Source organism: Hippocampus bargibanti, linkage group LG06 (assembly GCF_051943395.1).
Source record: "Hippocampus bargibanti isolate YZ-2025 linkage group LG06, ASM5194339v1, whole genome shotgun sequence".
Lineage (NCBI taxonomy): Eukaryota > Metazoa > Chordata > Actinopteri > Syngnathiformes > Syngnathidae > Hippocampus > Hippocampus bargibanti.
The window spans coordinates 24,781,690-24,805,074 of record NC_142739.1 but is presented as its reverse complement, the minus strand read 5'-3'; the positions used below and the strand labels follow the sequence as shown (position 1 = coordinate 24,805,074).

Below are 23,385 nucleotides of genomic sequence, written 5' to 3'. Positions count from 1 at the left end.
GTGGGAAGGATTAGCTTCTGGCGGACAAATGCGGGACGTTGGTTTTCCTGTCCTAAGGCTTTTTACTAAAACGTGGAAGCTGAGCTTGATCGACGATCTGGACGCATCTAGTACTGCGTCTGCCAAACATGTAAAATAGCTGCACAATTCATTTGTAACCCAATGTGCATAAATACTTGGAGAGCGGCATTGATCAGTGGTAGAGTAGGTGTTAGTGGTTTGATCGCATTACATTGCGACCATGTTGAAGTGTCCGTGAACAAGACGCCTAACTTCCAGTTGCTCCTGATGCTGCGTCAAGACGCCAAGACGTCTTGCATTGCTAGTGAATCAAAACAATGGCTTCAGATTCGGAGAATATGCTTTCTTGTTACACATCCAGTCCTGATGCTGCGTCATCAGGAGATAAAAGTGTATCAGGAGGTAAAAGTGTGAAGTGCTTTGAGGACCAGGTTAAAATTTGGATGAAAAGGTTAATTTAGCAGCCATGATTTGCTGAATCAAACCGGAGCCTGAACAGTAGTGGCTGATTTTAGAAAGTCAGGTATGGTCCTGCTGTAACCACCAGTGCAGTTATCACGGCGAGGTAGGATGTAGGGAAACAGAGAGACAGGGGCGAGAATGGAGCTTTTACACTTGTAAAAACATTTTGACATGGAAAAAAATAGGATTGATGACTTATTGAGCATTGCAATCTTGGAGCCTTGGTCTGACTTGGAAATAGTAGCAAGAAGAAGTCAAACTACTGTATATCAGTGAGAATAAAATTCCTTTCATCTCTGGATTTCTTTGCATCTGGATCCTTTCAGCAAAATATGACACTTGGTACCGGCTTCTCCCAGAGCAGTTTTTTTTTCGGGTGCGCGCTCCCATGTTCCTCCCGCATGCATCCAATTCCAACAAACTTGGGACTCAAAAAAATCTAACCAAACATGACTTTTTAGCAGGGACCAACTGGCTTCCCAAAACTGATCAGAGTAGTCGAATTCTGGACCCGTAGAAAGGGAATACGCTCCAAACGTAAACACCCACATTCTTTGATGGATAATTCAAAAGGGTCTCAATATCCAAGTTGTTTTGTTTTGCAATCATACTTAAAGGTCACTTTTGTGTTTTTTAACTGACATCAGAAAAACGTTTTATAGCATCTAAAATACCCAAAACACGCAGTAAGATATTTTTAGTCAAATGCAAAACACCAATAAAAATGACTTAAAGTGTCCAAAATCTGCAAAAAAATTGAGCTGCGAATTGTGCATTTTCAGAAAGTCCCGCCCCCAGTTTGTGACGTCCCGCCAAGACGTCTTGCATTGCTAGTGAATCAAAACAATGGCTTCAGATTCGCAGAATATGCTTCCTTGTTACACATCCAGTTATGAATATGATTCAAATACGTCTGAAGAGGAAAGCATACATGTTTGCAATCGATTAAAGAATTTATTTGTGCCATTTTGAGGCAACATTGGGGGGGAAATCTCTCACTCAAAAAAGAGGCACAAAATGGCGGCCTCCTGTGGCCACATCCGTTTCCACAGGCTGATAAATTCCTTATATGGTGCTTGGACGCCCTCTTCTGGCCTTCTGGCGGCTTTTGGGTGCAACACGATGTCCCCAGACCAAACAAGTAGAGCAAAATATATTGACGTGATGGAAGGACCGCTACAATGCATCTTTTTTACAGTCAGGGGCGGTCTTTTAGTGACGTCACGTACGGACTTGTCACCAACTCAAAAAGAAGACTTCCTGAATATTCAGCGCGAGTCTTAAAACGTAAAGTATAGCTATATGCGGTGGAATCTTTGTAAAATACGCTCAGTAGAAGTCATTTGAAGTGATTTTACAAATTATGGACACAACTTGGCTGGAGGCGACTGTTGTCCTTTAACTTTGAGAATTTCATCTGCACCTATGGGTCAGAAGTGGAGAGCGGAGTCTCTCTGGTGCCGAAATGCAAGGAGGGGCTTAGCAAATGAGGCAAAGTGCGTCTTCCTTGATAATCGCGGTATGTTTTTGTGGTTAAAACATATATGTAATAATTTCACGATACAACCCAAATAGAAAGTCGCAAATCTGGTGCTTTGGTATGTGTATGGGACTTTGATTGCTTTGTGTGCGGCAAAAAGTAGGCAACTGTATTTTTTTTCCCATGATCGGCCACTTCATTTGCATTGAGGCTAGTGTTCCGGCAGGCCTGAGAGCCAACACGAAATATATTGCTGTGAGAACCTTTTTGGAGGTATTTTAAAGATGACTAAGAGGGTGTAAAACATATTTGATCTGAGTGGTTGCTGTAGACATGTAGAGGTTAAAATTTTTTTTTATACTTCCCAGGTCTATGTAAGCTCTCAGTCGTACAGGAGTGGTCCATCGATGAAAAGGTTTCTTCAGCCGTCATCAGTACTTCTTTGAAAATAAGTTCCTCCCCCCGGATGCGCGGATGCATCCAATTCCAATACAACTCAGACTCAAAGAAATCAAATCAAACATGACTTTTTAGCAGGGACCGACTGGCTTCCCAAAGAAGTACAGATGACGGCTGAAGAAACCTTTTCATCGATATATTTCCCAGGGTAACTGGACCCACTCCCCCACATTCCCAACCATTACTCCCAGTTGACACACCTACCAAAGACATAAAATACACCAAAGATTTAGAAAAAGCCTCCTGGATTTAAAAGTTAAAACGTCTCCGACAACCAAGAGAACAGTTTCCTGTCCTTTCGACCTTAACGGAATAACGACTTGGATGACTGACAATCTACACATACGTAACGTCTCCTCGTGAGTTCAGTGCCACGCAGCTTGGATGCTCTTCACGCTTTTGCACTTACGGTCACCGCAGATCTCTCTTGTTGATAGTCTATGGAAGGCCATTTCAGAATTTATTTCATTTAGTTGCTATCCATCTTTCACCCAATCACTCACACATATAACCTCAAAACATATGCCGTCCATTGTCATGACGGTTGTCGCCGAGAGGATGGTCCTTACAGATCTTTTGATGGATAGTAACTCTCTGTAATAAATGCTGAAACAGTTTTGCCAGACGTCTCTATGTCACTTGCGCAAGCAAAGCGCTTAGCTCTCTGACTGGCACGCCATCCGAAACAGTCCCCTCAGTGACCCAAGCCCAACCCCCATTGGCAGTATGCACACAAGAAACCGTGGCTGACCTGGTCTTCATGGTGGACGGGTCATGGAGCATCGGCGCAGAGAATTTTGAGCGCATCCGCCAGTTTTTGTCCACGCTGGTCAACAGCTTCGATGTGGATCCAGACCGGGTCCGCATGGCTCTGGTCCAGTACAGCACGACACCAAGAACCGAGTTCCTGCTCAATACCTTCCAGGAGAAGGCCGATATCCTCCAGTATGTCAGCACGTTGCCCTACATGGGAGGCGGTACCCACACGGGTCAAGGCCTGGATTTTATGCTGAGTAAGCATTTTGTGGAAGAAGCCGGGAGCAGAGCGAACCAGAATGTGCCGCAGATCGCCGTCGTCATCACGGATGGAAAATCGCAAGATGACGTGGAGTCTCACGCCGCGGAGCTGAAGAGGAAAGGAATTGTCTTGTACGCCATCGGGATTAAAGATGCCGATGAAGATCAGCTGAGGGAGATCGCCAGTGAACCGCATAGCCAGCACGTCTACAGCGTGTCCGACTTTGCTGCGCTCCAGGGAATTTCTCAGAGCATCGCCCAAACCTTGTGCACGACCGTGGAGGAGGTCAAACGACAACTCATGCAAGTGTATCAAGGTAACGTGAAGCCACGCCATATTGCTCGTCGTGGATATGAGACTAGAAACATGGCGTGGACAAAAACTTTGGGTGGTCTGCATCACTGTGGGGTTTTCTCTACACAGAATTCTACTGACCGATGGTTAGTTGGTTGAACATTATGAAAAATGAATGACAATGTAATACTTAATTGTCCATTGCTTTTTTAATGGCAGGGCTAAAAAAGGACCAAGTGACATACTTTGACCATTGCAGGAGTCACCCTCACCCCACTAGACGCAACCATGACGTGCACTTAACTAGCTAACTAGGCCTACACTCTGAAAATACCATTTCTGGATAGTCCACTGGCATGGCAGCTTTAGAGTGCCTCATTTTCAACCATGAGTTCATAGACGCCAAGGCAGAAAAACAATGCTTTTTAGTTTCAGCCTAAAACTCCACATGAAAAGCCTCATGTCCCGATAATTGTAGGCGGATAATTTCTTGGAAATGAAATGTGGAAAAATATAACGCCACCCATTGGATAATCAATCAATCAAACATTGCTGAAGCAATCTTAAATCCTGAACAGATTTTGCTAACCCAGAGGCAGCGACATCAAACAGTGGGGATGACAGGCTAAGCGTTCAGTGTAGAGTTGGCAGTTGAGGTTTCATTTGCTGTGGGCCTTAAAATCCAACCAAAGGAACTTGTTGAGCATAAAACAGTGCCAGTGTCACCACTCTACTCACGCCGCAAACGTGTACACTGGGAGATCTGCTTCACTTCAATGTACTCTTGAAATCTTAAACATATCTTCAATCACAAAAAAAAACTTCTTTGCGGTAGTTATTTATCGAAGCAAATGGAAGTGATTACGTTGGAGAAGTCTGCCTCTTGTCTTCAATGTCTGAAAGAATGTGCTCTAGTCTCGAGTCTGAAACTGCCGTAAATGGGAACACTGAATTCAATTGGTTTGAGTGGCACATGCTCTTCCGTGATGGCTGAAAATAATTGAAAAATAAAAATTGAAATTGAAAATAATGAAAAATAAAAGCAAAGACCTACCAGTGGTTGGAGCAGCTTGATGACTCTATTTCATGATGCATTTTTTTTCCATCTTCCTCCAGAAAGCTAAAAACGTTTTCGCAACAAGTATGTTGAAAGACACGACTTTGTGGGGGAGGATCTGGAATGAATTCATGACATTTGGGATACAATTGTTTTCCTTTCAGAGTGTGGTCATAGAACAAATTAAAATTGCATATCAAGGCAGCAGTGCTTCAGTATTTTAAATATGTTGTAATGGATTTCACGACAGCTGCAGTGACAGTTTGTCAAATTAGAAGTACGATTTGCACCCATGTATTTTTTTGGTATTTTGTGTTTAGATCACTTTAAATGGTGGGAGAGAAAATCTCCAATTTTGCAACCACTCATATTTTGAGATTGACTGATTTTAGCCGGAATGATAATTATGATAACAAACAGTATAGAAAATGGATGAAGGAAATTGAAAAAGGTGCCAACGATGTTCTCTTGTCTCCCAGAATGTGCCAAAGCCACCGTCGCTGATGTGGTCTTCCTGGTGGATGGCTCTTCCAGCATCGGCATTTCCAATTTCCAGGAGGTCAGAGGGTTTCTCCGAACCGTGGTGTCCGGTTTCGACATCGGTCCTGACAAGGTCCGTGTCGGTTTGGCGCAATACGCCAATGAACCTTCTCAAGAGTTCTTGCTGAAAGATCACATGGACAAGAAGTCTCTGCTGGCTGCACTGGACAAATTCCCCTACCGGACGGGAGGTACGGAAACGGGCAAGGCAATCGACTTCATACGGACGCAGTTCTTTACGGAAGATGCCGGAAGCCGAATGAACCAGAGGGTACCTCAGATCGCCGTGGTCATCACGGACGGAGACTCCGCCGATGACGTGGTGGAGGCCGCCCGGCGCCTCAGACAACACGGGGTCATCGTCTACGCTATTGGAGTGGGAGAAGCCAACATGGCCGAGTTGGAGGCCATCGCCAACCGACCGTCTGACAACTTCCGTTTCTTCATTGACAGCTTCCAAGCTCTGCAGAAACTGAGCGAGGGTCTGCTCGACACCGTGTGTACGTCCATGGAGAACCAGAGGGAAGGTGAGTCTCGGGGACCAAATACAGGGCCTAGGTTTGCAGGTTACGAACAATGTGCGATTAAGTATTTTCCAGGGTGGGGCCGGAATAGGTTTGTGGGAATCTGATCCACACCTGGTGGGATAAAAACTGATTTGATTTGGAAAAAACACATTGGATTTCAAAGATATGAGTGCATCTGGACACAAAGTAATGGATTGGTCCTTGAGTCTTATCACAGGCCACAGTCCTGTACAGTATTATATGTTACCAAAAATACTTTTACCCATTTTCTACAAAATCCTTTATATACATTTGAATGCATTGTAGTTTTCTAGTAAAGTTTGATTAGTTGGCCAAAATCAACACTAGTAGTGGAAAAATTTTAATTACCCTGACACAGTCATTGCATTTGGATGATTAGCTTAGACCAGGGGAGCCATATCCATCTATCTCCAGTATCCATCTATCGGTATCTACTGTATTTCCCTCCCACATCTGTTTCCATTTTCCAATACATTTTTTAAAAAGCTGCAGGGAGCCACTATGGCGGTGGTAAAGGGCCGCATCCAGATCTGGAGCTGCGGGTAGCTGACTCCCACTGTAGACATCATACAATCATACTAGTACCACAAGTAAAAGGTGGATATCAAGCAAAAAGAACAAGTGGCGGCTTTCCAAACAACTGCAGTCACACAGCATGAGGATTTAGCGTCATATTTAATTCTCATTTGACTTATACACACACATTTGTATGGCCTAGAAGTGTTTTTCATACAAACAGTTATTTCAATTATGACCTGCTGACCTGATGGGATTTGAATCGACGACAAAGATTCAACAGAGCGGTGACGCAATATTTCGTCTCGTTCCACACCACAACAAAGCAGACTGAAACACGCTAAGAACGATGTGTGACGCCAGCCAAAACACACGACACGAACAATTCATTGGAAGAGCATAATTTACTGTAGTGTGTGTTTGCTGTGGGAAATTTCAACAGAAATGAATCCCCAGTTAGAGCATAAAGGTCCAAAGCAGCAAGATGTCAGATTGGGTTTTGGCAAGCGGGGATTATTACTTTCAGCTTCTGGACTTCTCATGAGTGCATTGAACAATGTGTGTTTCAGCGGGAGGTTAAAATGTGCTGTGAGAAATCCAAAACGCAGCCTGGGCTTGTCTGCATTTTAGCTACGCCTGGCCAAAACTAGCAGGAGAAGGGATATTAACAGAACAGTGACCTTAATTAGCATTAGCTCAGGATTCCAGATGGAGACAGATTTTTTTTATTACACAGTATATATATTTTTTGTCTTTCAGACTTGCATGTCTAATGGAGTGTGTGAATCTCTCCATGAAAAGAGCTTTGGATACGTGTCGGAAATATGGCGCGTGATACGATTCAGGCACTCTTCATTTTAAATTGTAGTCGATTTATGATTTGATTTATACTCAATGTTTCGAACTGTACAATCAATTTAGAATCTACTGTGTTTTTCAGCTTTGTCCGAAAGGTTTGCAGATATCTTCATCCTGGTGGATAGCGGCTTGAGTCAAGCCGAATTCCAGCAGGCTCGAAGCCTCTTGATCCGACTGACCAACCAACTGACCTTTGGGATCTCAACGTACCGCCTCGGCCTGGCTCAGTACGGTCAAGACACCAAGGTGGAATTTCGTCTGAATACGCAACAGACCAACGAAGAGACCAGCGCCGCTGTCCGCCGCTTCCGTCAACGTAAACTGCAGCCCAACGAGCCGCGCAACTTGGGTGCAGCCTTGGAGTATGCCAGCTCAAATTTCTTCACCAGCGAGGCGGGAAGCCGGGTAGACCAGGGCGTCCGACAGTTCCTGGTTGTTCTGAGTGGGAAGGATTCCGACGATGATGTCGACAAGCAGTCCCGCTTACTCAAAGCCCAAGGCATCAAAGTGGTGGGTTTGAGTCTTGGTGCGTCCATGACACAAATGCGGATGGTAGCCTCCAGTCCTTCCATCGTCTACCAGTCCACCGTCAACGCCATTCCCTCTCTGAAGGCTACTTTTGAAGACCAGGAACTGCAGGCCAATCTCACTGGAGGTGAAGCAAGTCTTTCTCCTTTTGCCGCTTGTGTTTTGTCTGTTTAGGCATCAATATAGATCCTTGACATGACTTTTCTTGGAAAGCCAAACATTTTTCTCTTGTCCTTTCATACGCAGAATGTAAAGGAGCCAAACTGGCAGACATCGTGTTTATCATCGATGAGTCCGGAAGCATCGGAACCCCAAACTTCCAGCTAGTACGGACGTTCCTGCACTCCATTGTTAGCGGACTGGATGTGGCACCAACCAAGGTGCGAGTGGGCATTGTGATGTACAGTGACAAAGCAAAAGCGCAAGTCTACCTCAACACCTTTGACGACAAGAGCGAGTTGCTTAGTTTCATCAAAATAATGCCATACAACGGGGGCGGCACCAAAACAGGAGTCGCCCTCAATTTCACCCGGGAGCACGTGTTCACCAAAGCACGAGGCAGCAGGAAGGACAAAGGCATTCAGCAGGTGGCGGTGGTGATCACAGATGGGAAATCCCAAGATGATGTGAGCAATGCCGCGGTGGCCCTCCGTCGGGCGGGCGTCACAATCTACACGGTGGGCGTCAAGAACGCTAACCACGCCCAACTGGTGAAGATGGCTTCCCACCCACCAAGTAAGCATGTTTTCGTCGTGGACAGTTTCTCGAAACTCCAAGCCCTGGAGCAGAAGCTGCAGAACATTGTTTGCCATAACATCCTGCGGCAAGCGGTCAGCGTCAATATGAGAAGAAGTAGCATCAAAGAAGGTTCGCATCCCTTGTAATTGTTTGTTTTTTTTCCACGAAATTCCAGCGGCTGTGTTCAAAATCACTAAAATCTCATACTTTTTGTTGTGATCCAGGCTGCTTGCAAACAGATGAAGCGGATATCTTCTTCCTGATCGATCACTCTGGCAGTATCTACCCCACCGACTTTTATGACATGAAGAAGTTCATCATTGAGTTTATTAGTACCTTCCGCATTGGGCCTCAGCATGTTCGCTTGGGCGTCGCCAAGTTCGCCGATGCACCAAACTTGGAATTTGATCTTACAGCCTACACTGATGCCAAAAGTCTGGAGAAGGCGGTTGAGGGAATCGTGCAGGTTGGGGGCGGGACGGAAACAGGAAGGGCGCTGGAGTTCATGGGCCCGCAGTTTGATCGGGCCATGGCCACTCGTGGTCAGAAGGTGCCGGAATACCTCGTGGTCATCACTGATGGGAAATCCACGGACCAGGTCAAGGGGCCCGCTGAGAAGCTACGAGCTCAGGGTGTCACCATCTACGCCATCGGAGTGAAGAACGCCGACATGGCTGAGCTCAGGGAAATATCCGGTGACCCCAAGAAGACGTTCTTTGTCAATAATTTTGATGCTCTGAACCCTATCAAGGATGACATCATCACTGACATCTGCACCACAGATGGTGAGAAGATCCACCCTCTAATATTACACTTCCTTCTGTTTTCTCCATGTGGGCAAAGGGGTCCATATTTTTCAGCGGGAAATGGATGTGGGGGCTCCACGTTTGGCAATTTTTAATTAGAATAGTGGCGGATTTTGGCACAAGGCACATTTTTGACAGCGTGAAGTTCAATGCAAATGAAGGACTAACTTTAAAACTTGTTCTGTTGTGTTTTCTGCAGTTTGTAAAGATGTACCCGGAGACCTCATGTTCTTGATTGACAGCTCTGGGAGCATTTACCCACAGGATTATGAAAAAATGAAGGACTTTATGAAATCAGTCGTGGGCAAGTCCAATATCGGGCAAAGTGACGTCCACGTGGGCGTCATGCAGTTCAGCACCATCCAGCAGCTGGTATTTCCCCTCAACCGCCATTTCACCAAAGATCAAATGTTGCGAGCCATCGATAGCATGCAACAGATTGGAGGAGGGACACACACGGGAGAAGCTATTGCGACTTTATCGCCATACTTTGACGCCTCCCAAGGCGGGCGCCCCGGTGTGAGGCAAAGGATGGTGGTGGTAACCGATGGAGAAGCTCAAGATAATGTCAATATTCCTGCTGCGGCCCTAAGGCGCAAGGGTGTGGTGGCATACGCAATCGGTGTGGTGGATGCCAACACCACCCAGCTGCTGGAGATCACCGGATCACCGGAACGGGTCTACGCCGAGAGGGACTTCGATGCTCTGAAGGACTTGGAGAGCCAAGTGGCTATGGAGATCTGTGATCCAGATCGAGGTCATTTATCCACCTTTAACACTCTTGTTACTTTTCGAGTGAAGTGGTGCCTCTACTTACGAACATCTCTTCATATGAAATCTTGTCTCTAGTTATGAAATACATTTCAAGTTATGGAAGGTAAAAATACAATCCGGGATTGTTACTCCCAGCTCCGACTTTCATGAATGCAACATAGAACTCCTTTGCAATTGACTACTACCGAGCATCTTCCTCCATCCCATTGGCTACTAGGGACCTCTACCCAATATGTCTGTGTGTGTGTGTAGAAAAATAGAGATGTGTCCATGCAGCGTCCTCGTCATTCGCGTTTCGGGCTGTTTTTTTACATTCTTGAAAACTGTCATTTATCATGCAATAATCTACTTGTAACATGTATTTGTTACATATGTTTATGCATTTTTTATGCTGATGTCAGATTTTTTGGGGGTGGGTGCTTGCAACGAATTAGTGCTGTTCCATGGAAGATGTGTCTTTGCTTATAAAATTTCAAAGAAATTTCTTCCAGAACCAATTAATTTCATAAGTACAGGTACCACTGTATGATGAATCCCGCATGTATTGCATGTAGTTTTCCAGATACTAAAAAAATGTTCAATTTTATTATTTTCTTCTCCGCCAGAATGCAAGAAGACCGAGAAGGCAGACATCATCTTCCTGGTGGACGGCTCTACGAGCATCACTTTGGACAAGTTCCAAAGCATGCAAAAGTTCATGTCATCCATGGTCAGTCAAACGACGGTCGGTAAAGACCTCACCCGCTTTGGAGTCATTCTGTTCTCCACTAACCCCAAATCAGTTTTTACGCTCAACCAATATGCGTCCAAGCGGGAAGTTCTTCAAGCAATATCAGCTCTCAAAACTCCATATGGAGACACGTACACAGGAAAGGCATTGGACTATGCTTTGTCCTTCTTCAACGCCGAACACGGCGGTCGGGCAGCGCTCAATGTGCCACAGATTCTGATGGTCATCACAGACGGCGACGCCACAGATGCAAACAATCTGCTCCAACCTTCCGTCGCGCTGCGAGACAATGGGATCAATGTCTTCAGTATCGGAGTGGAAGGCGCCATTAGAGATCAGCTTGAGATCATGGCGGATCATGACTCCAGCCGGGTTTTCTATGTTGACAATTTTGCCGCGTTGGAAACTTTGTACAAGAACATCACCTTTGAACTCTGCAATTCTACAAAACCAGGTAGGAGACATAAAAGACCTTTTGACCGTGACATCATGTGTACTTCCTGTTACTACAGTGGACTGCTGATCATGCTATCAGGTGTGTGAAAAGCTAATTGTGTTCAACAACTCTTGCAGCCTGCGAGAAGCAGAAAGCCGATTTGATCTTCTTGCTCGATCAATCGGGCAGTATCAGCCAGCAGGACTATATGATCATGAAGAACTTCACCACGCAGCTGGTGGGCAGCTTCAAAGTCAGCCAGGATTTAGTACGCGTCGGACTGGCCCAGTTCAGTGACATTTTCCAACATGAGTTCTACCTGAATCAATTCTTCACTCATGAGTCGGTGAGCAAGCAAATCATGGCCCTGAACCAACGTGGCGGCGGCACCCTGATTGGACTTGCCCTAGATGCCATCAGGGGTCACTTTGAGGAATCAAACGGTTGCAGACGGTCGTCCGGCGTTTCGCAAAACTTGGTGCTGATTACGGACGGCGAATCCCAGGATGAGGTGCAGGACGCCGCCGACCGCCTCAGGGCTCTAGGCGTGGAGGTGTTTGCCATCGGCGTGGGTGGCGCGCACGACCTGCAGCTCCTCCAGATCACAGGCAGACACGACAGACTCTTTACCGTCGAGAATTTTGACAGTTTGGACAAGATCAGGATAAAGCTGGTCGACACCATCTGTAAATCCAAGCCTCCCAAAGAGCAGACAAGTGCGTGCTTTGTACCTATTTTTATTTCTCCCTCAATGCCCTAACTTCCTACCTTCCTTCCTCCTCATTGCTTCCCTTTCTTCTGTTACTCCTTTGCATTCATCCATCCATCTTCGGGCAGTAGGCGGGGGAGACTCTGAACTAGTTCCTAGCCAATCGCAGGGCACACAGAGACAAACAACACTCCAAGATCACACTTACACCCATGGACAATTTAGGGTGCTCCATTAAACTGCCATGGATATTTTTTTATGAATGTAGAAGGAAACCAGAATACCCAGAGAAAACCTCATGGGCTGCCTACTCCTTTCCTTCCTTTCTTTGTCATTTCTTTTTTCCTTTTCTGCTTGTCTCATTTTTTTCTGATATTCGTTCTCTCCGCATAGCTTTGATCTTATTTCTGACTCGTTTGTATTATTTGTCCAACAAACGCTTCAGGCTGCAGTGTGGACATCGCCATGGGCTTCGACATTTCTCAAAGAAGCGGAGTTCCCGGTGAGATGTTGGTCAGCGGCCATAACAAGCTCAGGACTTTCTTGCCCGAGATCGTCCATTACGCTTCCACCATCCAGGGGCTTTGCTGCGTTGGCCCCGAACCGATCAAGACCAAAATCGGTTACAGGGTGGTTGGCCTGGACGGGCGATCGCTCTATGACTTCAAGTTCAACCCCTACGACCCCAATGATGATGTGGTGACCAAGGTTATGACTTTGAATTTGAACGTTCCCACGAGACTCAACAGTGCCATGCTCAAGTCATTCGGGCAGAAATTTAAGGAGGACTCCCGTGGTGGTGTGAAGGTAAGTCAAAAGTCGTTGACTTGGTCCAGTCTGATGTACAAGGGGTGGCTTTGATTCCCATATCCGCAGTCAAACTTAAGTTGATGAGTTTAGCACAAAGGACGAAGCTCGTCGAAACTTACTGAAGATTTGCCTGGTCTTAGACTTAAACTACAAGAGTCGGCAGCCTTGCCTATTCACATTTTGAAAATATACAATCAAGGAGGATGCTCAAAAGCACCTTGTGTCCTTCAGGTTCTGGTCATCTTCTCAGATGGACTGGATGAAGACGTAGTGACATTGGAAGAGGAATCAGAACGGCTGCGAAAATCTGGTAGAAAAATAAATCAAGACCAAATGTGTTTTTTTTGTCTTGGAAATGGAAGTAATCCAGGGGATTTCCTCCAGGTGTGGACGCGCTGCTGATGGTGGGCCTTCAAGGGGCGCCGGACCTGGCACAGCTGCAGATGTTGGAGTTTGGGCGAGGGTTCGGTTACAAAGTACCGCTCAGCATTGGCATGCAAAGCGTGGGCAGCACAGTACTCAAGCAGATCGTGAGTTCATTGAGAGAGGGGGCAGCTAAATGCTAATGCTATTCTCTTACATACATACCCCCCCCCCAAAAAAAAAAAAAAAATATGCAGTGCTCCGAGTGACTGGTCGATGTTGTGTCGTGACAGGACACCGTGTCCAATCGTGAGTGCTGCAACGTCATGTGCAAATGTTCAGGCCACGAAGGCATCCGCGGATCTCGGGGTTCCCTGGGGTCAAAGGTTAGAGCATCGCTGTCGTCATAGTGTTCATCATCATCATCATTTTCTTCATGTAATGTATTTTGTCTTTTAGGGTCGGTCAGGGCAAGTGGGTTACCCTGGATTCCCAGGAGAGGAGGGCGTTCCCGTAAGTGAACTCATGCCCCCCTCCATTCCTTCCCTCTACCTTTGCCCCATCCTTCCTTGCATGCAACTTCGGTGTTGAATTGTTTCAGGGTGACCGTGGCGGTCCTGGACCCAGTGGACCCCAGGGTGTTCAGGGCTGTTCCGGACTCCGAGGATCAAAGGTACTTCTGTCTGTGTGTGTCTGTGAGACAACGACCAATGGTATATATGCTGTGTCTCAAAGCTGTCTTTTGTTGTTCGTTTAGGGCTACCGAGGCCTGCGAGGTAATCGGGTAAGTGACATCAACGAGACATCAACGAGATGACCCTTAGCAGGAGGTTCCCGTTGACAGACGTCACATGACTTTTCTGGCAGGGTGAGGATGGAGAAATCGGACTGGATGGCGTCAACGGAGACCAGGTAGGCAGTCAGATTTCCTCCTCATCATCATTATTAAGTGTGCTTTAGGCTCATACCTGTGTTTGTGCACGCAGGGCGTTTCAGGACAAGATGGTAGTCGAGGAGAGCGAGGACATCCCGGAAATCCGGTAAATTATACATGGATGTGATATGTGTGTAGTTGTGCATGTGGAATTGTCCTGCGAGCATGTTGAACTCTGAACTCCTGACAAGCGTACTATTTTGTTTGTCCCACAGGGAATTCCCGGTATCCGAGGGGAGGCGGGGCTCAAGGGACAGCGAGGCTTGAGAGGAGATCCGGTGAGATGAGGGCCATCTTTGTCAAGATTGCTAAATTTTCAGGTCACATGACGCAAGATCTTGCGTTTTGACAGGGAGAATCAGGACGGGACAACACCGTGCCGGGTCCCAAGGGCGACATCGGAAATTCCGGATTACCTGTCAGCAATCCCACAATGAAATGTTGTTGAGATGAGCACAATGACATATTGACATTTTTTGTTCCTTCTTTTCATGCCTCCATCCTTTCTTCACTACGTCCTTTTCCTTTCCGCTTCCTGTCTTTTTTGTTTCTTCATTTCTTGCATTGATTCTCGACTTTCTTCTTCCCGTTCCTACATTCATCCTTCCTCCTATTCCTCCTGTCTTGCCTCCTGCTTTCATTCCCCTTTTGTCCACAGGGAGAACCAGGACAAGACGGGAAGGCCGGTGATGCTGGCGGTCCTGGGAATGCCGTGAGTATTTATTTTTTTCTTCACACTGTCACAATCTTGGTTGTGTCGGCGCACTTTGTTTCACGCTGAGTGTATGTGTTGTGTATTAGGGTCCTGACGGAAGACGAGGACCCCTTGGAGAAAAGGTGAGAGATGGCTTATAAAACCATCTGCGCAAGATCTGCTTTATGTCACGAGACTCACACTGACAACGGTGTGTGTGTGTGTGTGTGTACTCTCCCAGGGTGCTGCAGGAGGTCCTGGTGTTCCTGGCGTGTCAGGAAGTCCTGGTGCTTCAGGTCCTCAGGTGAGTAAAAAAACAGGAAGTGATGTCAGTGTTGTGAAGATACTTCTTCACTGATTTCCGATGTGTGTTTAGGGTCCCAGAGGGGTTAGAGGTCAACCTGGACCAAGAGGTATCCCTGGACTTCCTGGGCCACAGGTAACCTGAAACAGCTGAACCATTCCCACGGTGACATGTCCTTCAAAAAGTTGGACACTAACAAATATCGTTGTGGTGTCCGGCAGGGGGGACCGGGCTCACCGGGAGGGGCGGGCTCCACGGGAAGACGCGGAGGTCACGGTCAGAAGGTGAACCAATGAAAGCTTCCCTGAAGACATCATGTGATGTCACTGTGGTAACGATAATGTTTGTCATGGAAGGGACAACCTGGAGAACCAGGCGTGCGAGGAGTGCAAGGGACGCTGGGACCACGTGGCACGCCGGTGAGCCTTTGTGGGGGGAACTACCTTGACATTAGCATCAGTTTAAAATAAATGGGATTGAATGATGACATGTCATGATGTCCTTCAACAGCATGTAAATATTTAATGCTTGTTCATCAATATCTGCCCGGACTTTAACATGACTCAAATGAAAACAGGCAACATACACTGTACGATGACGTGTGACAGCGTTTCAAGGTGTTTACATGTGTCATGCCTCATATGTCAAGAGTGCAGCTGCGCTTTTGTGTACTCGTCATGTAAACTGTTGATACCTCTTTCCAGGGTCAGGATGGCAGAGACGGATATGGACCAGCTGGACCCAAAGGAATCAAGGTGACCAGGCGACATTCCCGTAAGACTACGAATGCGCTCTCAAACTTGCGCTGACTTTAGGTTGTATGTGTGTGTTTGTGCGTGTGTTCTTTCATGTTGGTGTGATTGTCATGTTTGTTCATGTGTGCATGCCTATGTGTGTATGTGTGTGTTCTTGTTTCTGTAGGGAGATTCAGGCTTCCCTGGTTATCCCGGTTTAGTGGTGAGTAATGAGAGGAACTCTTTTAATATGAGATTACACCTTCGGCAGTGCGAACTGGCCAAGGCCACTTTATTTTATGTAGTAATTTCTATTCCATTTATTCATTTTTATTGTTTTTATTAATTTTTATTTTATTTATGAATGTTAATTTTATTTATGAACTTTTATTTTGTTTATCTATTTTTATTTTATTTATCTATTTATTTTATGTATCAATTTTTATTGTACTTATATATTTTTATTTTATTTATTTATCTTTTGTTTTATTTATTAATTTTTGCTCTCAGGGCGAGAACGGCCTGGCTGGGCCGAAAGGTCTACCGGGGCGCAAAGGCAACCAAGGTCGCGGGGTGAGTCACCACATGAAACTGCATGCATATAAAACAAGTAAAAACAAACAAACAAACAAACAAACGAAATAAACAAATAAATACATACATTTGCAGCTTGGATGCACATACCTCGGGTCCAAAATTTCCAAGGTGGATAAATCAGGACAATGTTGCATGCCACCGACTATAACTGATTATCTTGCATCGGGCTCTTCAGTTCTCAGACGTTACTTTTCACAAAAGGAAGTTGCCGGTGACTTTTGGGAAGAAAAAAAAAGAATAAAATGAATAGATGCTCAAGTTTTCCAAAATTAGTTAGACATAGCAACTAAATCATAAAAGTTGGCATCACTGGCTGTGCCCCATTAAAAAAAACAATAATAATAATAATAATAATAGTAATAATAATACATTTTATTTATAAGCGCCTTTCAAAACTCTCAAGGACACTTTACAGTCACAGGATATTTTTTCTGCGGGTGACCAGCGGCAGCCACACGCGCCAGCGTTCACTCAACTCGGAAGTAACTCAAATAGAGGGAAACCTAGCTAGCTAGCTAATAGACACAGTAATAATAACAATAATATATTTGATTTATAAGCGCCTTTCAAAACTCAAGGACACTTGACAGTCACAGGATATTTTTTTTTCTGTGGCCGAGCAGCGGCAGCCACACGCACCAGCGTTCCCTCAACCCGGAAGTAACTCAAATAGATAGAAAGCTAGCTAGCTAATAGATACCCTTGCGCCTCGATATTTATATTCAATGACATCTAAATTCACACACAGCCTTTTTTCGAGAATGAAAGTAGTCTGTAAAATCGGCATTTTATTTTCAAGATTGAAACTTGTCTTTGGAAACTAAAGCCGCACTGACGAGTTTGGACCCAAAATTCAATTGAATTAAAATTTCTACTCCGCTTCAATTCCAAGCCGCGGATACTGATTGGTTTTTTTTTTAGCATTTTTGGCCACGACATTCATCAAGGAGGAGACTCTGCTGAGCGGTTGCGACTTCTCAGCAGCATGAATATGCAAGCACCGTTTTTCACAATCCTTGAAATAATTGCTGTGCCCCCCTACACAGGGTAACTCGGGTCGCACTGGACAACCGGGTCAACCCGGAGAGCCCGGCTACGAAGGACACAAGGTGAGAGACAAACCATTCTTTTGACATTACGGGAGTGTTTGAATTTATCCTCAATGAAAAAAATGAAAACACAAATAACCCAACAACCTAATGGAGAAAAAAATAGTAATAAATGAAAACTTGAATATCTGCGTGAAAAACGAATAAAAGAATGAATGACAGAATAAGTGAACAAATATATGAATGACTGACAGAAGCAAATAATGAATAAAGACATGGTTGAATAACTTCAATAATGATGAAATAATGACAAATAATCAACAGTAATTGAATGGAATCATGAGAATGAGCAAAACTAACAATTATTCGACGACTAAAAATAAGCCGATAGAAAAAAAAACCTACGTGATTGACAGGTGGAATGAAGCGACGAAAGAACGACATTGAATGACGTCGTCTTTCTTTGTCACCCACAGGGCCCAAGAGGTCCGGCCGGAGGTAAAGGGAAGACGGTATGTGTTTGGCTCACCGTCAATTTGTTTGTCGGCTGTGTTTGTGTCAATTGTGTTCATGTTGTTGTCGTGTCGCCATTTTAGGAATGCGAACTCATCACGTTCATTCGAGACAACTGCGGTAAATTCCGTCTCGGCTAGCCACGCCCACTATGTCATGTGATCATCCAATTAGCTGTAAGCTTTAATCTCTTCTCTTTCAGCTTGCTCCACGGGTATGTATGCGTCACTTCCTGTCCAGGTTGCGGTGGCCATCTTGAGCTGGGATCAGGGAACTTGAGGAACTACTTTTTTTGTTTTGGGGATAAAAACAAACATTTTTTTTTTTTGTTGAATCGAAACAATGAAGAGTGACTGAGTGAAGACAAAAAAAAAACATAAATGTGCGAGTGACTAAAAAGCTTCAGAAAGAGAGAATGAATGTGAATTGCCGCATAAATTAATTTTCTGAGCTAAAGGATAAAGGAATGTTCCTATGTGTGAACACATGAATTGAGTGATTTTTCATCATGAATAAATGTACGAATAAACCCATCACAAAAAAAAAAATAATCAAGAAATATAATCATGAATACAAATGGTAAAATGAATGAGGAGTTGACCTAGTAAGGGGACGAATTAACAAATGAACTGATGTGAATGGGTGAATGAATTAAGTTAACTCAGTGAAGCACTCTGTGAAAGAATTAAGAGAATGTCCAATGAAAATGTGAATAACAACATGAATGACCACATGAATATTTAAGTAAATGACTGAATAAGCCTATGTAAATGGCTAAATAAATAAATTTTAATGACCAAACGTCCAAATGAATGAATGAGCAAATTAAGAAACAAATGAATGGGAATGAAAAATTAATAATGAATGAATACATGAACACATTTCTAAAGCACCAAATCCCTCAATGTTAATGGGGAAATAAACAAATGGGCAAACGAATGAAATTTTGACGTTTTGGTAGCCATTTTATCATGTGATCTTGTGTTGTTTTGGTAGCCATCTTATTGTGTGATCTTGTCGTTCAGATTTGGGCTCTTGCCCGGCTCTCCCGACGGAGCTAGTGGTGGCGCTGGACATGTCCGAGGACGTTACGCCAGCGGCGTTTGAGCGCCAGCGTGCGGCCTTGCTGTCCCTCTTGGAGGACCTCACTGTAGCGGAGAGCAACTGCCCGACAGGGGCCCGCGTGGCCGTGGTGGCCTACAGTGCCCACACCAAATATTTAATCCGCTTCCATGACTACCGGCGTAAGACGCAGTTGCTGGATGCCGTGAGGAACGTGGCCCTGGAGCGCACGTCCAACCGGCGTCAGTTGGGCGCCGCCATGCGTTTCGTGGCGCATAATGTGCTGAAGAGGGTGCGGTCGGGCGCCATGATGAGGAAGGTGGCCGTGTTCTTCTCCAACGGGCCGTCGCAGGATATTAGCGACGTGGTGACGGCCGTCATGGAGTACCGCGGCCTCAATATCGTGCCGGCAGTCATCTCCACCAGGAATGCCCCGGCCATCAGCCGCGCCATGGAGGCAAGTTTCACCTTTAGTGTCTTCAGGGAGTATCGATGTTGATCGATTATCAACAAAAATGGCTTCTTTTACTCCCCTTTCAAACGATCTATTTTCTTTAGCTAGGATCTTAACCTCACGGTCATAAAATGAGTGATTGCTAGCTCTTTGGTGCAGATGTACTGCAGATTGAGGCCCACTAGCATTGTCCCTGCGATGTTGACATCTAAAAGCACCTAAAAGCTAGCAATCACTCATTTCTTAGCTAAAGAAAATATATGGTTTGAAAGGGGAGTAAAAGAAGCCATTTTTGTAAAACAGCAAAACCCTTCACTAAATCGCCATGGTGCTTTAAGGTTTAATTTAGACCGTGCTTACAACAGACTTCTGAGGTCGTTACCACATAGACTTAGTCATGCTAATGTGGTGATACCAGAGTTAATGGGGCAATCAGAGCCAGGCATAGACATCAGAGGTCTTCGGACGAGGAGCGAAACGTCCGACACCTTCGAAGAAGTACAGATGACAGCTGAAGAAACCTTTTCATTGATGGACCACTCCTGTATGACAGAGAGCCTACACAGACGTGATAGCAAAGTAGTGCCCATTTGCAATCTTGTGGCCTCCTTGTGCCAAGGAACTATGTTGAAGTGACTTCAGAGTTTCATTTTATAAACATAGGGCTTTTCCACCATCTTGTGACATCCTTATGTGAAGCTTGATGAAGTAAGTTCTGAAGCTTCATTGAGATAAAATTGGTCCTTTTGCTGTCGTCTTGCAAGCAGGGAACTGTGTTAAAGTGAGTTGAGAAGCTTCTCTCACATAATTGAGGGGCTTTTTTTTATTACTTCCTGGTGTCTTGAGGCATAGGAATTGTGTTGAAATGAGGGGAGAAGCTTTTTATTTGACAGTGGTGCTTGGTGCTATCTTGGGGCATGTTAGTGCCAATGAACTATCCTGAAGTGAGTTGAAGAGCTTCTTTTAGACAAAAGAAGTGCTTTGCCACCATCTTGTGTCATGGATCCATGTTGGAGTGAGTTGAAGAGCTTCACATATTTTTTTTGCGAGCGTTTCAGCCCTTGTAGGCAATTGTAAAGCGTTTTGGAATGGTGTTGAGGACTTTCGGGTTTTCACTTTAGCACTGTACAAACAAGTTCTTTCTATTCTCAAGTAGATCGGTCCAGTGAAGCCTCAACCATATACTCGCAGTCTCATCGCAAATTGTATGAGAGGATATATTCATACGTTATTGATTAAGCATTTGTGAATGTAAATCTGAAGAAACGTTTACTTCTAGCTGGACGATACAGGAAACTCCATCTTTACCGTGCTGGGGAGGGACGCCGCCGCTGACTTGAGGAAGGTGAAGAACTGCGCCATCTGTTACGGTAAGCACCCTCCGCACCCTGCCCACCACCTTTTCCAGCTACTCCTTTCAGGCAGGCGCTGCCGATCTATGCGCACCAAATCCAGCAGACATTTAAACAGCTTCTTCCCCCAAGCCTACAACTCAAATAGAACTGTATAGTGCCTCTTTGCAATTTTTTGATGATTATACTAGTGCAGCGTGTTCTACCGGAAACAAATTCCTTGTGTGTTCTATATACTTGGCAATAAAGATGATTCTGATTCTGATTACGGAAAGCATATTTGATAAATGTTAGCTGTTTGTTTCCCAATCGTTTATTTTTTTGCGTAGAGGAAAGGCCGGAGGATGGAACCGATTGTTGGTATTCCCATTCATTTCAATGAGAAAAGATGATTTGAGTCTCAAAAAGCATTCGTTTGCTCGCACAGACCCATGCCGGCGTTCGCAGGAGTGCGCGTTCATCCAGGAGTCGCCGCCGCCGCAACAAGTGGACGCCGACGTGGTGATGCTGGTGGACGGTTCGCGCGAAATCCAAGCCGACGAGTACGCCGGCGCCCAGCAACTCTTGGGATCCGTGGTGGAGCAACTAGCCATTAGCCCCAAACCCGGCCAGGCCGATGCCCGCGCTCGCGTGGCCGTGGTACAGCAGAGCGGCTCCCGTGACACCAAGATGGAGTTCGGCCTGCGGGCTTACCAGGATGGGCGGCGCATGAGGTCGCACCTGCTAGGTAGCATGCGCCAGGAAGGCGGATCTTCGGCCCTGGGGCACGCCTTGAACCTCGGTCTGAAGGAAGTGATGACGGATGGCAGCCCCCGTAGGAGGAAAGTGGTACTGGCGGTCGTGGGCACCAGGACGGCGGCCGAAGATGACAAAGTGCTTCGCGCCACCGCTTTGAAGGCCGTATGCCAGGGGGTGGCACTCTTTGTTGTGACGGTGGGCGAGCGCTACGACCGCGAGCAAGTGGAGGCTTTGGCCAGCGAACCCAGGAAGCAGCATCTGCTGCACGTGGGACGACTTCAGCAGGAAGAACGGGAATACGTGCGGCGGTTCTTCAGGGTCTTCATGGCAGCGTTAGACAGTGAGATACAGATTTCATTTGTACTTTCTATTTTTAACTCATTCATTGCCATTCACACATTTATTCGGGAATTGAAAATATCAAATAGAGCACCATTCCCGAATTAGTTCGGATTTTGTTTTTTTTTCTTGCTTGGATGCTGATAAAGCACTGGCCAGACCTCTGGTATTTTTTTTCTTCCACAAGAGGCAGCATTTCCCTTTTGCTCATTTTAGCACTTTGTGACAGCTTCAGATGTTGTTATAGCGCTATGTAAAGCATTATGTATGTACAGCATTAGATTTTGTTCACCCGCCCCCATTTCAAGGTCACATAACTCCAGAACCATATAATTTAGGAATTAACTTTTTTTCTGATGAATTAATAATAATAATAATAATACATTTCATTTATAAGCACCTTTCAAAAATCTCAAGGTTACTTCACAGTCACAGGATACATTTTTCTGTGGGTGAGCAGCGGCAGCCACAAGGCCAGCGTTCACTCAATCCCGAAGTAACTCAAATAGATAGAAAGCTAGCTAGCTAATGGATAGCGAATAGATAGCATGATAGCAAACATCGAGCCAGCTACTTTAGTTCCCACACACTCAATCCTGTGCTAGTTTGATATTGTATTCACAATTTGGATCGTTCCTACAACCGACTTCTTAGGCAACATAGGCTTAGTTATGCTGATGAGGTGATACCAGTTCAAATGGGGCAATCAGGCCATTCGTAAACCACATACTCAGGCAGGACAATGGAAGTAATTAGTCAGGACAATAGAAGTATTCAGTGTAGCCACGGGGAGTAGTCCTCTGCTCCCCCCAACCTGAGAGCAGGGACCAATCATAGTAGAGTCTGGCACTGCCACGTCTGGACAGTAGACATATATATATATATATATATATATATATATATATATATATATATATATATATATATATATTGGACCAAAACTACCAGCAAAAGATTTTAGTTCGCTGACGAAGCCTCTTGGATAAGAAGCGAAACGTCCGACATCTTCAAGGAAGTACAGATGACGGCTGAAGAAACCTTCTCATCGATGTATTCACACTTGTATTACAGAGTAGACAAAGAGAAAGAAGACCGTCTAAGGTTTCTAACGATGGATTGAATGTTTATGTAGTCCTAAAACTCAATATTCTGTGGGTCCTGAAATTACACACACAATGAAATATAATGAAATCACAGATACTAACTAATATCATTCTGTGTGTGTGTGTGTGTGTGTGTGTGTGTGTGTGTGTGTGTGTGTGTGTGTGTGTGTGTGTGTGTGTGTGTGTGTGTGTGTGTGTGTGTGTGTGTGTTTTACAGAGGGCTTCACCACATACCCACCTCCATCTTTCAAGCGGATCTGCCAGCAGATTGATCAAGATGGCGGTCAGATCTCCCTTGATGGGTAAGGCAAATACATCATTATCATCATCATCATCATCATCATCATCGGATTGGTCACATGACC

The 23,385-nt window shown here is 45.2% G+C and overlaps 1 protein-coding gene and 1 long non-coding RNA gene across 4 annotated transcripts in view; one reads left to right on the top strand and one right to left on the bottom strand.

The window, feature by feature from the left end:
- Window positions 1-23,385, top strand: part of col6a4a (collagen, type VI, alpha 4a) — a 38,241-nt gene that overhangs the window by 11,634 nt on the left and 3,222 nt on the right. The window contains exons 2-37 of one of the 3 annotated variants that reach the window (XM_088999800.1): window positions 3,148-3,756; window positions 5,271-5,858; window positions 7,336-7,908; window positions 8,028-8,648; window positions 8,744-9,304; window positions 9,525-10,082; window positions 10,705-11,283; window positions 11,403-11,981; window positions 12,420-12,781; window positions 13,016-13,094; window positions 13,169-13,314; window positions 13,441-13,533; window positions 13,607-13,660; window positions 13,749-13,820; window positions 13,905-13,931; window positions 14,015-14,059; window positions 14,134-14,187; window positions 14,297-14,359; window positions 14,434-14,499; window positions 14,740-14,793; window positions 14,883-14,918; window positions 15,017-15,079; window positions 15,152-15,214; window positions 15,301-15,363; window positions 15,436-15,498; window positions 15,784-15,834; window positions 16,001-16,036; window positions 16,324-16,386; window positions 17,457-17,519; window positions 17,936-17,971; window positions 18,056-18,092; window positions 18,175-18,186; window positions 18,998-19,491; window positions 20,768-20,858; window positions 21,268-21,918; window positions 23,238-23,322. In XM_088999800.1, the coding sequence (XP_088855926.1) occupies window positions 3,148-3,756; window positions 5,271-5,858; window positions 7,336-7,908; window positions 8,028-8,648; window positions 8,744-9,304; window positions 9,525-10,082; window positions 10,705-11,283; window positions 11,403-11,981; window positions 12,420-12,781; window positions 13,016-13,094; window positions 13,169-13,314; window positions 13,441-13,533; window positions 13,607-13,660; window positions 13,749-13,820; window positions 13,905-13,931; window positions 14,015-14,059; window positions 14,134-14,187; window positions 14,297-14,359; window positions 14,434-14,499; window positions 14,740-14,793; window positions 14,883-14,918; window positions 15,017-15,079; window positions 15,152-15,214; window positions 15,301-15,363; window positions 15,436-15,498; window positions 15,784-15,834; window positions 16,001-16,036; window positions 16,324-16,386; window positions 17,457-17,519; window positions 17,936-17,971; window positions 18,056-18,092; window positions 18,175-18,186; window positions 18,998-19,491; window positions 20,768-20,858; window positions 21,268-21,918; window positions 23,238-23,322 (7,690 nt within the window). Of the gene's footprint in view, window positions 1-3,147; window positions 3,757-5,270; window positions 5,859-7,154; window positions 7,260-7,335; window positions 7,909-8,027; window positions 8,649-8,743; window positions 9,305-9,524; window positions 10,083-10,704; window positions 11,284-11,402; window positions 11,982-12,419; window positions 12,782-13,015; window positions 13,095-13,168; window positions 13,315-13,440; window positions 13,534-13,606; window positions 13,661-13,748; window positions 13,821-13,904; window positions 13,932-14,014; window positions 14,060-14,133; window positions 14,188-14,296; window positions 14,360-14,433; window positions 14,500-14,739; window positions 14,794-14,882; window positions 14,919-15,016; window positions 15,080-15,151; window positions 15,215-15,300; window positions 15,364-15,435; window positions 15,499-15,783; window positions 15,835-16,000; window positions 16,037-16,323; window positions 16,387-17,456; window positions 17,520-17,935; window positions 17,972-18,055; window positions 18,093-18,174; window positions 18,187-18,997; window positions 19,492-20,767; window positions 20,859-21,267; window positions 21,919-23,237; window positions 23,323-23,385 lie in introns of those variants that run through there. The other 2 variants (XM_088999799.1, XM_088999798.1) reach the window with 2 other exon arrangements.
- Window positions 5,753-17,977, bottom strand: LOC148896923 (uncharacterized). Its single transcript, XR_016115451.1, has 3 exons — window positions 17,865-17,977; window positions 16,498-16,625; window positions 5,753-5,885 (listed from the first exon to the last, which is right to left on the bottom strand). It is a non-coding gene; the product is annotated as an uncharacterized LOC148896923 (long non-coding RNA).